At 34.7% G+C, this 14478-nt stretch overlaps 1 protein-coding gene across 1 annotated transcript; it reads left to right on the forward strand.

Annotated features, from left to right (window-relative positions):
• The first annotated feature begins 265 nt into the window (after positions 1 to 265).
• On the forward strand, positions 266 to 13430 carry LOC119189961. Its single transcript, XM_037440800.1, has 13 exons — positions 266 to 270; positions 629 to 729; positions 4802 to 4897; positions 5739 to 5890; positions 6528 to 6594; positions 6841 to 6876; positions 8550 to 8763; positions 9232 to 9346; positions 9674 to 9706; positions 10247 to 10312; positions 11473 to 11569; positions 11868 to 12037; positions 13114 to 13430. The coding sequence occupies exons 1-12, from the start codon at positions 266 to 268 to the stop codon at positions 11873 to 11875; spliced, it is 990 nt and encodes a 329-aa protein (XP_037296697.1). The 3' UTR covers positions 11876 to 12037; positions 13114 to 13430.
• Positions 13431 to 14478: the final 1048 nt, after the last annotated feature.

Raw genomic sequence — 14478 nt, forward strand, 5'->3', positions numbered from 1 at the left:
AATGAGAAGGCGGGAAACTAGATGTAGAAAGGGACAATATGTTTTCTATATAACCTTGCTTTAAACGTCGGTAAAACTTTATTGTTCTTAAATAATACTTTAATTGTAGGTATGTTTTTAAATACGAGTATTTTGTATCGAAATATAAGTTAACAATAACATAAATTCACTCTTGTAACCGCAAAAGGGCACGGTGCAGTATATAATAAAGTATGCCGACGTTTCGTCATGCTCATTTTACTTCTGATGTGTTACATCTATTGCTATGTTGTAGGTATATAGAACAGATATTGCATATATGTAAAAAATATGTTTTTTTATTGAAGAACCGACTAATGTATCCGGCATCGATCTCCAGATGTTTGTGTGAAATTAGCACGAAGTATTGTTATCGGAACACCACATTTGGCGTATTTGACCAAATATTTTCGTTATTTGGATAATCCAACAGAACTTTGCACATTAAAAAAACAATGTCGTTATTACTTTGCTTAAAAGGCGCAAATATTTCGATAAATACGCCAAGCGTAGTGCCAGCATTGTATAATCCCTTTACATATTCCAGAACCCAGAACAGAACGGATGTACTAGCGGTTCAGAGAGTGAAGGCAGGCTGAGGACCTCGCAGGCACCGCCCGCAACCGGCGAACAACCTCAGCAGTTCATCATCGACAAGCCGGTTGCCACGGGCACAGAATCCTACGGTCACACTGCTGCAGAAAGCACGAGGTAAGTGACCTATGATCATAGAATCAAAATCAGTGATTAACGTTTATATGCTAAGTTTATCGCATGTGTCTCTTTGTAAGTACCTCGGCATAGTATTTTTTTATACGGAGATAGCAAAGTATAATTCTGCCGCCGAGCAGCAATGTTTTATCCGCAGTATGTTCCGGTTTGAAGGACATAGTATATGGGTTTAAAGATATTATAGCCAATGTGTTTGCTGGATATTATAATAATTATTTATGGTATCCTAAAAAGGCGATCGTAGTCTAGGAATATGCATATTTTGTAATACCAAGTTCTAAAGTTACCTGGGAGACGTTATTGTATTGCTCATTGCGTGTGCAGTAGTACAACCACCGCTTTGAGTTCCCGGGTTCGAATCCAGGGTCGGGCAAAGTGTTTTTAAGTTTAGCCGCTCAGTATCATCCTGAAGTCTGAAATTTGTGCCTGACATGGCGATAGGCTAGCCCCTATCACATAAAGGGACGGAATACACACGGCAAAAAATGGGTGCCTTGGCTGCATTTCTGCCTACTCCTTTGGGGATAATGGTGATGTGAGTTTGTTTATGTAAATTCTAATACTACTAGTTATCCCCCTTTGATTAGACGACTGATTCACCCTTCGTTTGTAGAAAATTATGCAACATACTAATTTGTTAGCTTTAAATATTCATGTACTGACAAATATTCAGTAAAAGTATAACAGTATACATTTTTATTCAAGTATTGAGCTCTGTAGTAATGTAAACGTTTATTCGATATCGGTCCGTGTATATACATAGTGTTCAATTAGAACGGCCGTCTGTATGGGATTTTTAATGGAAAAGTATGTACGTGTACTTGTTTGCTTTGTTAATATAAATAGAACGCAATTTATTTAATGAACTATAAGAACTTCAATAAGACCTTGATTAGGTTTTGGAACTTAATGGATTACAATAAATAATGGTTCCGATATTTACCTGACAAGACACAATTTAATCGTTGGAAGTTTCATCAATTTCGTTTAGAATACGGTACCGCTAGGCTACAATCAATAAACAGACAGAAGGTTCATTAACGATTCATTATATCCAAATATCTAATGCGTACCTTTGTAATCCCCATTTTGAACAATTTATTGAACTTAGAGTGGATGAATTAGTAACTGTGCGGCCACTGTAATGGTCTGTCCGATATCCGCTTGGTTTCCAGGAAATCTCCGCTAGAAAATAACGTAAATAACATAAACTCTTACGTACTCGTATGTTTGTTGTCGCTGAGAACTGAAATTTCGCAAAATGTTTCATCATCATCATCAGCCTATATCTTTGTCCACTGCTGGACATAGGCCTCCACCAATATGCGCCATTTTACCCTGTCTTCGGTCTGTCGCATCCAGCAGTTACCACCGACCTATGGCAGATCGTCACTCCACCTAGGTGGAAGACGTCCCACACTACGTTTGCCGAGTCATGGTGCAAAATGTATAAGAGTAATAAAATTAAGATAATGTCTGCAAAATAGGATACCTTAGATCTAACTTTACTTTTTATGTATAGAGCAAAGTACTTCTTATCTTAACTATATTAGACCTATTGTAAAATAAAGCGTTATCCAATTAATTAAATGCCATCCAACAGTTTTAAACAGTTATAAGAATTACACGTAATGTATTTTACATATTAATATTTTTTTCAACGTAATGCACTATTATATGATGCTATTGTACCTACAATATCAATAGACAATGGACCTAAATCTCATGTTGAAGCAATACTAACGTCAAATCCTATTATTTATCGCGTTAATTAAGACGAAACTTAAGTATAGCCACGACTTATCGCGATAATTTAATTACGGCATTAAACATTTGATATTTCATTCTAAATTCTGTGTTGAAGTGACGCAGTAATTTTACGCTTGAATTATTACAATAATAAGGGTTGACAATTAACCCTACTTTGACCTCAAAAACAATAGATACCATGGGAATTTAATTATCGGATCGGTGCTTGTGGATTCGACACTATAGCGGTCGTACGCCAGCAGTTTACGAGCACTCAACAATAAAACGTTAGTTCTTACTGCGCACTAGCATTTGACCTCGACTTTGCTTAATTAGATAGTTTTTATATTACGAAAGTCTTACAAATGTGACACACAAGAGTAACTTAAGGGGGGCATATAATAATATTATGATTCTAAAAACTAGTAGGACATAAGAGAATAGCTTGTTAATAGGTTGGTAGTTCATACCCCGTGTTAGGGGTGAAGCATGAAAATTAGGCTTCAATTCCCGATCGAGCAACTATAAAATATGAGTAAGTTTTTTTGTTGGAAGAGAAAACAAAGCGGATTTGCACGGTAGCGGAAAATGTGATATTCTTAACCCCTATCCCGGATTTGCCCTTCTTGTATACTTCTTTACAACTATCAAAGAAAATTTCTCAAAATAACCTCCAACAGTTGACGCTGTTCAAATCATCTACAATAGATGTAACAGTTCAATGACAAATGATGATCACATCATGTTACGTATATAAGCTCCGCGACAGATTGATTCTCTATTTGTCTACATAGCCCTCCACTCTCCAGGGAAATAGGAATCCTACTTAAAATTAAAAGCGGCTTTGTCACTTCTGACCCAATTCGCATCCATATATACGTAAAGTTCTACGAGTTAATATTTCCCATTCCATGGGTTTAACAATTTTCATTATTTATTTTGTGAGTGGAGCTGGACGGCAACCGCCCAAAACTCGGCTCACGTACCTTGTTTGCACTTGTTAATTTAACTTTCATGTTTATTAAGTGTGACAAATCCCTTAGCCCTGAAATGTTTGTAAATTATTCGACTAGATGCTGTGAGAATGGCGCCTAATTGATGTCAAAGTTTCGTTAATTGGCTCACGGGTAGACAAGAGCCAAATTCGTCATTACAGATTATTCAAAATAAATCCCTTTTCACCGTAGTCGATCTGTTAGATTTTACATTATAATTAGAGCTAACGAAAGGATACACAAACATTCTTTATAATTAAGATCTTCTAAAAGTTAATTTTGCATTCAATAAACTTAGTCTTTCATTACCAAAACAATTCAGCTGTTTATCGTAATACGTTTATCTATATATGTATATAGCAAACTTGCCTACCGAATTTTATACCCATACCCCAGAGGAGGAAGTAGAATTATTAAACAAGACAACACAATTTTCGCGACTTTTAACATACGAACGAAGCATACTAGTTTATTCAATGTTCCGAACATTATCTGTAAGAAGGGACCGCGACTGATGCACCACCCACTTGGCTGAAGTACTTCACCAGGCTCCTTAAAGAAATACTTATCACCCGCAATTCTACATGTTTATAGAAACATAACATAATCCACAATACGAGTGATGTAACACGGGGACTCTTGATCTGACAATTTGTACGTTACCTTTTCAATAGAAAAGGTTGTAATGTGAAAAAGGTGCGTCACGTTATAACGAAGTGTGACGAGGGTCGAGACGCCATTACGAAACTTTAATATTGACCCACTGGAGATGACAATTTCCCAACTAAACGTATTGTTGCTGAGATTGTTTAATAATAACTTTAATCTAAAAGTCGTGTCGGAGATGTCAATTTTACTGCAAACGTTAATTACTTATACATACTTATGAATGAAGAATATAGGTTTAAAATATTTCGTAATATACATTTGAAATTTAAAACCGATTCCCGGAAACCGTACTCTAAAATGCATTAAGGAATCAAATACCAGGAATCGGCGCTCAATTCTCGATGTTGTAATGATCGCGCATCAACTAATGTCACGGAGCCGGATACCTAATTCGGAATTCCCATTTAAAACAATTGAAAATTGATTTAGAATTAATTTTTGTTTAATCATTTGTGGAAATCGAATTCCATTTTAATATTTTAAAACCGTATTTATCTTGCTTATTTGAAGAGTATACAGACAGATCGTACAATGAAATAAAATATTTCGCTTGATCCCTTTTATAAAATCCTAAAGGAAATTTAAAGTAAGAGTCAATAATACAAAAATAAATAACAATAAATATTATTAACTTCCAGAGGGACAAATTCCGCGAGGTTCAAGTTACTTACAATTTGAAAAGGACAGCGCAAGACTACCTCGAGATAGACCGTCACCTCCCAAAGGCGATCCAGGTATTAATATGTTATATTTGTTTATTCAACCCAGTGCTAGGGTAAGCAGATTGCTACCTTGTTGTTAAACGACAGGAATATACATAAAGAGAAGCACCACTGCTTAGAACTAGAAGCTCTCGGTGACTATACTACCATCGTCATTATAGGACTTTTGTTAAGTCTTATAATGTCTACTAATATTAGTTGTAATGCTGGCTGCTATATTGTATACACTGTATCGTATTTCAATGCTCTAGGTAAAATATATAAACTTTTAAAATACCTGTAATATATTGTAGTATATACATTTGTATATATATGTATATGGTCATGTAGGTATATCGTGACTGGAAATTATTTTATGAATCACCGCTAAGCGCTCAAAACGTGACGAATGGAAAATTAAATGTGTACCTTATTGATGTTATTTTTCTTTATTACACTTCGAGCCACAGATATACTATATAACATTGCTTAGTTTATCAAAGAAAAAAAAACTATAAATTAATAAAAATGGTATTTTTTAATATCTTATATGTCATAGATAATTCATAGTAATAAAAATTATAATTGATACTGAGAAAAAAATCACGAATTTATCATCGTTCCCCGAAGCATACTTAAAACAATAAAAAGTAAAATTGCGTTTTGAATATTTTTTCAGTCAATAAGTAATATCATAAACAATGTTTTAATGAACTATTCAAATCGATACTAACCAGTCGATAGTAACTTTCAAGAAGATAAATACCGATACACCGTAAGCGCTAAAATTGTTACGTCATTTTAGAACTTATTTTTAAGTATATTGGTACCCCTATTTAATAACTAACCTAACCCAAACATATTTTTATTACAGTGCATGCGCTACGCAAAGAATACGCGAGCGAAACGGAAGCAGAGCGCAGTGACTACGAACGCGGCGCCGCTCGGAAAATGGCGGATGCACCGAAGAAAATAGAAGGAATCAGACCCATCACCAAAGACGGCATGCCTGTCGCACTTAGATCTGTAAGTGTTTAATAATATCATTCATTTGTATATTTATTTTTGGATTATTGTCTTTGGAACTTCTGAACCGATTCTGAAAATACTGGTATCAATAAATTATAACTGATTTCCTATGTATCTCAAGCTGTATTTTGATTTAATTATTATAATTTTCGGAAAAGAATTTATAAGGGTACATCGTTTTATCGCGTAAAATTATATATACTTAATATTTAATATAACAATATTGGTAATGCTACTTGAGTTGGTTAGGTTAGTTAGTATGAACAGACAAGTTACAGTTTTTTTTATAACAATTCAAGTTTTTATTATTAACAAATCTTACATTATTTGGTTATAGTAAGATATATCTGTTATAATGATTGATGATTTGATAAATTTACGTAAACTACGTAAGAAAGAGTGAAGCAAGAAATGTACAGGTTACGTATAGAGGTATTATACATAGATTAGTTTTACAGACGAAGTGTAGGCATAAAAGTTCCGTAATGAAAAAATAATTCAGACCAGCCGAAAGTAAAATTATCGCCTGTAATGATGGTATATAGCTACGTTATAGAAAAATACTGCACTATACAAATATTCTATTAAAATAAAATATTCGATATACCCATTAAATGTTGCTTTATTATTGCAGGAAGTCAAAGACCCATCGCGGTGGTACAAAAAAATGTACGACACGATACACAAAAACAAATACGACAGTGAGTAACAGTATAGTAGATACTACTTTAGTAACAAAAATAATTACTGCAATAAAATTAATTATTTTTCGATGAGATATCGATTCGAATATATTTCCAATAGAAATTTTACTAGACCATTGTCTATAAAGGTTAGTTCTATACATTTTGCAGTACTTGTATTTTTGTTACAAAGGTATATGTATATGTTGTGTAACCGTTGTCTTTATGTGTAAACAAGGCCCAATCATTCGTTTTCTTTTTCAGACGATTATGTGACTATTCGATACAAAAGTCGCCGAGGTGATTATGATGCCTTCAAAATTTATTTTAACGATATCGGTGACTGTATAACACCAGATTGCAGATTGAAGTAGAGATTAGGAGCGGGTGGAGATGATGTGAGAATAAATCACGATTTAAGGATGGGGCTTTATGTGACGTTTTAGGTTAATCGAATAAAATAAAGACAAGTATAAAAAAATATGAAAGTAATGTTTTTACATAAATACATGACTATTTTGATTAATGATAATTCCTAACTATTACATTAAGTTTTAGTAAAATAAAAGAACCATTTTTTTTTATGCAGAACAACTGTCAAATGTTTTTTTTAACGGCTAATAGAAAAACAAATGTAAAAATATATAGAAACGTAACTGCGTCCATAGCGTCGCGACGATATTAATTCAATTTAAAGCTCTATCACAAATGAAAACACTCGTAAGCTTTTTACGAAGTTGGTAAACAACCTTAAATCATGATATGTCATATCATCTACATTACCTCAAATTTTCAAATAACATCTCTCGCTTGTATTACTCGTGTATATACACTATGCCTAATGTTTGATATCAGTGACTCCGTGACGTCACATTTAGGTTATATGCATAGTAAACTTTCCTAATAACTTAATAACATGCTTCAAGTTGATTAAAAGCATACTTACATTTAAACTTAGGTGATAATGGTTATTCTTACTAAACTTCATAAATCATTTAGATTTAAATATAATAAGAAACTAGAAAATAAACTCAATAACTATGTTCTATATCATAAAAATACGAAAATAACAAATACATAAATATTTCATCAAGGAGTGGATTTCATTGCGATGGATGATATTAAAAAGTTATTTCGTAGAGTGACACAATTCAAATATTTATTACGTTTCTAGACTGGCTTACATATTGTAGCTGAACTGGCAGAGCTGGCTCTACGAGCGGCGACTTTAGCTGATGAGATAATGATGATGAAATTATAGTTTAAATCCAAAGAAGTAGACCAAAAATATTTACAGTCGAAGGGCAATATCGCACTGCCGTGACTGAGAGTTTTAACAGGCAGTATTTGAATAAAATTATTAATATAAATACAGTACAAAGGAAACAATCCATGTTATTCTGTGAAAATTCTACCAGTTTATATTAACATTTTATTGAGCATTTGAATTGTGTCATTATTGTTATTCTCTCGCTAAATTACGTCGTAGCAAACATCGCAAATTTTCCATTGCGTGATGTTTCACACACTTTCAAATTCCATGCAAATCACGAATCAAAACCAGCAGATAGCATGCAAAGATCAGTGGTCGCATTACGTCATAATGTGCGAGACTCGAGCAAAACCAGGGCAGGAAGTCTCCAGATAAATTAATATACGTAAAGTCTTACGATGCTGTAATACTGACATTAACTAAAAATAAGGATCGAATTAATAGCTGATTCCTACGACCTTAACCGCTATACCGCCGGATTCCTTTTTTTTTGTCCCCAAGAGGGCTGGGGAGAGCTGAGCCCTCTTGGGGATACGGTCGGATCCCTAGTGAAAATAGAGTTATTTTAATTGGTTGGCCCGAGTGGTTGGGATTACTTATTGGAATTGGTGGTAAATCGCAACGGTTGGACTTTACGTATAATAATTTAAAACTACCGTCACAGAAAGTAACAAAGGTGAAACTGGCTATTTATCCACAGGTCAACCTCCGGAGCGTGTGTTGATGAACAAGTCCCAATACTTGTACTTCGACCCGCGCTCGGGGTACATGAGCGAGCCGGAGGGCCCGCGGCCGGCCGCGTGGAGCGACGCGTACGACAGTGACGTCACGGCCGGCCCGCGCCGGCGCACCGCCTCCGTGCAGGACGACCGGAGAGTCAGCGACGTCACGACACACTACATGCCAGCCAATAAGTGAATACATTCATATTTATATTTTCATACATTGATCTGATGGTATTTTGATTATTTTACGTTAGGTCATTTCGTCTATAGAAAAAAAATTGAGAAATGTACCGATGTTTCTTAAAGTTTTATTTGTAAATCCTTTTCAAAATTTAAAATTTGCATGAGGATATAAATGGCACTATTGCTTTTCAAAAGCCGACCAACAATAAAATATTCACACTTAAAAAGCCGAGTGGATTTGCAACTAGTCTCGTCCATAGTCCATTTAAAAAAAGGCCTATTTATAATAATTGACCGTCGAGGTGATCTCACAGTAGCCGAAATTCGACCGTCGAATTTCATATATTTGTAACACATAAGTACATAAATGTTACTTTTATGCAGTAATTCTCTACAAGAGTCTCTTGACGTGGAACAAAGTTATTACTTTACGTATTAATATATAGAAATCTTTAAAAAGTAAATTTGTTACAGATTCAGCACTTTAGCCTCAGCCAGAGCAAGCCAGGAAGTGTACAAAAACCAACCAGGCAGAATTGAAGATTACGTACCGGGAAGATCCTCTGTTGTCGATAAAGAAGCAAAACAGGTACACAACTACATTAAATATGTACACAAGTTGTCGCAATTATTCATCTCATGGTTTGAAATGTAAATATGGCTTTATTAAAAGTTGGATCATTATAACTATTTGGTTGGATATTACTATACTCATCACAGGAATTTCGTCTATTTTTCACGACTTGCGTGCTTACATACGAATGTGGTATACCTTTTTTTACACATTACCAACGGAAATTGGCGTCAATGGGATATCATTTACTGTAACTTTATTCATAAAGATATTTTTTCCAACTAACCCACACGAGTCTCGATAAAATTATTTATATATATTTTAATATTTTTTCTTTTCTAGTGGTGGGACGAGGTCATGGACATATTTGACGGGGTACGGAACCTTTTTACTCTATCGTATATGTGTAACGTACCGTGTGTATATGTTTTAACTCAGTAATAACTGTGTATATTCTCAAAGATCTTGCTCTTTTATCTCCTACTAAATCCGTAAGGTGATGTTGCTTACTTACTAAATTAAAGCAGCAGTCGCTACAATATTCTCTCTTTTACGATTTAAAAATATAAGTATATTACGTCTAATGGTTTCAAAAATCATAAGGCTGTATTTACATTGGACATTGTAAATAATGGTGATGGAAATTGGTAACTTAATTTTATCGAATACATCCATATTCATATTTTTCATTAACAGTGTAACAGGATGTTGAGCGCTCTCACAATATGATTGAAATATTTCTAATTCGATACATATAATTATTCCATTTAATAAGTGGTTGTTGTGTTGTGCAATATGCCATTGTACGAATGATTAGAATTGTAAGGATGGTGTCATATTGCCGTCTACTTGTACATAAAGCTCTATACTGACAACTAATGCGTGTGTTCACATCGGCGGCGGCGTGGCTAACAGTGGCTAGACGACAACTCCCCTCTGCCTCCTTACACCACATTGCTAGCACGCGCCATACAGAAGAGTGTAAGGTCCCCGGTTATCATGCTATGCCTTGTTTGTTGTGCTAGATCACCTACCATAGACACTGCATTTGGAGGTTTGAACTCAAAAAAATTTGGTATCCGGCTGCGAGGACCAAATCTGAATGCCTAAATGTTTTTACTTATTCGTTTGCGCATTGACTACGACAAAGACAAAATAAATAGCGCCATTTAGTGGCAATAACCTGAAGCTGTTTTAATTCCATGTACAGACTGCAGCTAATATGATTTGATTAGTAGAAAAACTAAGAAAACTCCCTTTGCCTGTAATGCGATTATTTTGATACTCATGACGTCAAGCGTAGAATAAAAAGGTTTTAAAAACTTACTAACGGCATACATTTTTGAATACCACGACCATTATTGTAACACTAATGAGCTATTATATATTATTATTACTTTCCATTATTTTATACGGTGTCTATAGAAGGTGTACTATGGCTATATCTGCCTGCACGGGCTGCTAAATGTTGTGATGTTTTCTAAATGTACTTTCTATGACCACTACCTCCTACTAGTATATGGCGTTTTTTGTTTCCAAAATATTTGCTCTTTAATTTTCTTTGATACAGACTTTTTTATGTACCATGTCTTAAGAGTTTTTTTGCTGTGGTGGGTTGTGGCTTGAAAGATTTTTGAAATGAATCAATGCAATAAAAAATATTACATATTGGTAAAAAAAACATTATACTTTTATGACGTATAATCAATTTGATTGTTGTTGTCCCTGATTTTGCATTCTTCATTTCTTATAGAGAGTGATAAGAATTGCATGCTGTCATGTCTGGTGTGATGTCTTATAACATAGAATAAACAATATATAAGTAACTATTGTTAAATATTGACCATTGTTAATTAATATACAGTGTTTGCTTAAAACGATTTCCAGCTACGGCATGGTAGCTCTTCCCGTTAGTATTGAAGAAAACTAAATAAATACATGTATTCAAAGCTATCTCCATAATAAAAAATACTTCCAACTTCTTTCAAATATACTATGTAGGTACGTTGTTCGTTTTCATGCTATTATTTTTTATTTTGAATGTTACTTCTTGTGTTTTAAATTTGTAGCATGTGTTGTAAATCGTTCAAACCATTATCGACTATTTAGGCGACAAAACTAATAAATGTTTAATTTCATAGCAAAACATATCAAGCACAACGTCGTTGCCGCAAGCTTCGCCGAAGGAAAAGAAAAGACATCCACGTCTACTATACTGTCGAAGTCGAACATGGCGAAGTAAGTATTTTTAATATAAAAAAGTAAAATATGTTATATACCTACGCGTCGCAAAATAAAAATCTTTCATTAATTCTATTCTATGGTCTATAATTTTTCAATTTTAGGCCTAATAATGGATCAATACGTATTATATTCGTCGACGAAATTATGTTTATTATATGTATATAAGAGAGAGACGACCTATATTATATATAAGAGTTGAATAAATACGCTGATTTATCAATTTTAATGTTATTCAACCCTAATATGCCTAGGTCTATAGTTTACCTCATCTAATAACACAATATATTTATAGAGCGTTAAAAGAGTCTGGGTACGAATCTGACTCGACGCTGATCTTTCGACGTCGCGAGGAGACAGACGCGCCTCTGTCCCCCGCAGAGAGACGAGCCGCGTACAGAGACCTGCAGGCAGGAGGTGAACCGCCCATACGAGGGTTCCGATCACCCGCGCCCCCTAGACAAGGTAAGAAATGTTTACAGTTGATGAAGGATGAATCTTTATGGGAAGTTCAATGTAACGTATAAGTAAATTGTCTAAAGACTTAAAAAAAACTTCAAATTACATGAGAATTACATGAGAATTATAATGTTTGACATTGTATCGGCACATACCGGGTACGTGAGGCAGCATCAGATAAAACATGCTTGAGTTGGATTTACACTTTTATTAGGTGAACTCTTGAATGAACTTTCCTTTGACAATACTGTATCAAGTTTTACTGATTTATAGGGATTTCGCTAACGCTCTTATGCAAAAAATATATTTTGTTTAGTTAGTGTCCCGATTGGCTATCAATTTTATGCTCTAGTAACTTCTACTATTATCTCCTTCACTTTTGGCAAGCGTTATGTGCCGATACCAATATTATATTACGACTGGGTATAATTTTAATAAACGTTTATTGACATAAAAGGCCTTGTGTGACATATGCATGAACTATTAACTTTCGGTGTGGGTTACCAATATGATAACTTTAACAAACTACAGGAGAAACAAATGTGTAGACAATTGCTTTAATTTTCACGTCCCGAACCTCTATTAAAAATTATAAAAAACGTTTGTCGCAAACACCATACAAACCTTAGAGGCCCAAGGTTAGTGCATCAGATGCCTTTTATAACCATAGTACAAATGATTACGCCATTGTTGGCTGTGGCTGCTGAAGGCCGAACTATAATAACACTAACATTTTTGAACTGAGTATATTAGTTTGTACTGCCGCACTCTTCGGGTAAGTACAGATTTTAATTTATATCGCATGCTCTATCTCAATAACGTGGTGCTGGAACTTCGGTTGACTGCATAGTAAGGTAAAAGTATCGCATGTGCACTAGTTGCCTCCAAAATTAAACACACGTATAACTTATTGATCACCGCGTTCTTTAGTTCCGTCACGGTCGTTTGTAGTAGTAAACTAGAATGTGCAACAACACCTCCAGTTTCACGATATTATTGCAGGAGCACACGAATCACCTTCTTAAGTATCACATCTAACACGCTATGGAGATTTCACTACAGAAACAGTTCGATCTTCGCAGACGAAACTGAAATCGAATATATTCCGATTTCTCCGACACTGACGAAGATAAGAATCCATAAGAAAACATCTAATCTACATGAAGTTATCTGCTATCCTATAACTTCAGTGGAGCCCGACGTTTTGGCTAATATCAAGAAGAGGTCCTCAAGTTTATTCAATGCTGAAACTGAGAATTATAAAATAGACTATCCACCAGCGCCACCACGAAGAATTTCATCCAAAAATAGCAGAACTTTAAAATTAGTTACTTCTGCTCCACCTCAAACAATAACTGATATGTCTAAAAAGTCCACAATCCCAACTAAATCAAATGTGGATTTCTTCCAAAAAGATAAAAATTAAATCATAAAATTATCTCGACCGAAAATACACACATCATAACTAAAACCAGAACAGATATCAAGCAGAGTGATCAGCATTTATCTAAAGCCCGTATCATGTCTATATCAGCCCCGCCTGCTGTTGATAGAAAGAATAGTCTAGCTGTAGGAATCAAAACATCTAAGAAAATGGCAGATACTAAATTATCAGGCACCAGTAGCTTTGGCTCACCAAGAAGAACTTTATTGCCAATAGAATACCCTCATTATACACACAGCCGATGTGGTGGAATGACGTCGTCCGGTAGTAATGAGAAGGGGAGGGTGCTGGACGAAAGACTCCCATAACAAACATATTAAGATAAAGTAGCTTCTTTAGATAAGCTTTGGAGTGCTGATAAACGAAACGAACGGATTGATGTTGCAAAAGCAAATAAATCGGTCGCACGATCGAATAGTACGGTGATAAACAAAACCAACAAATCTCCAAGTGCTATTATTACAAGACCTGTAACATCTAGTGTTACTCACAAAAGTAGAGACATGATTCGCACCGCAGAAAAAGTACAAAAAATTAAAAACTCACATCAACTAACCAAACCAACGACTTGTTCTGGCTCTCGAAATGACCAAAAATCGACAAAAACAAGATATTTACAAATGTCCTCAAACATTTCAAAATCTTCTTCAAACATCCCATCTGGTTTAAAAAGCAAACCCAAATAAAATCCGCCGTGGTTACAAATTTGAAAAGAAGAAATCGTTGGAAAGCGTAGTTATTAGACCTAGAGCGTGCCTTGTCATGAATCTTGTAGCAAAAAAACAAAGGATTTGAATAAGAATATCAAGAAATCATCAAAAGTGAAGTCAGTTTCAAAAAGTCTTGCTATTGCAAATACTGAATCTTGCAATCAATTTGGTGATACATCTAACGAAGCCTCATATTGTGGTTCATATGAAAATATAACTAGAAAGCAAAATATTGCCAAACAACTAATAAAATCTAACGAGGCGATTAATACAGACTCTTTCTTTCAACATCT

The sequence above is a fragment of the Manduca sexta genome, chromosome 20 (assembly GCF_014839805.1).
Source record: "Manduca sexta isolate Smith_Timp_Sample1 chromosome 20, JHU_Msex_v1.0, whole genome shotgun sequence".
Classification (NCBI taxonomy): Eukaryota; Metazoa; Arthropoda; class Insecta; order Lepidoptera; family Sphingidae; genus Manduca; species Manduca sexta.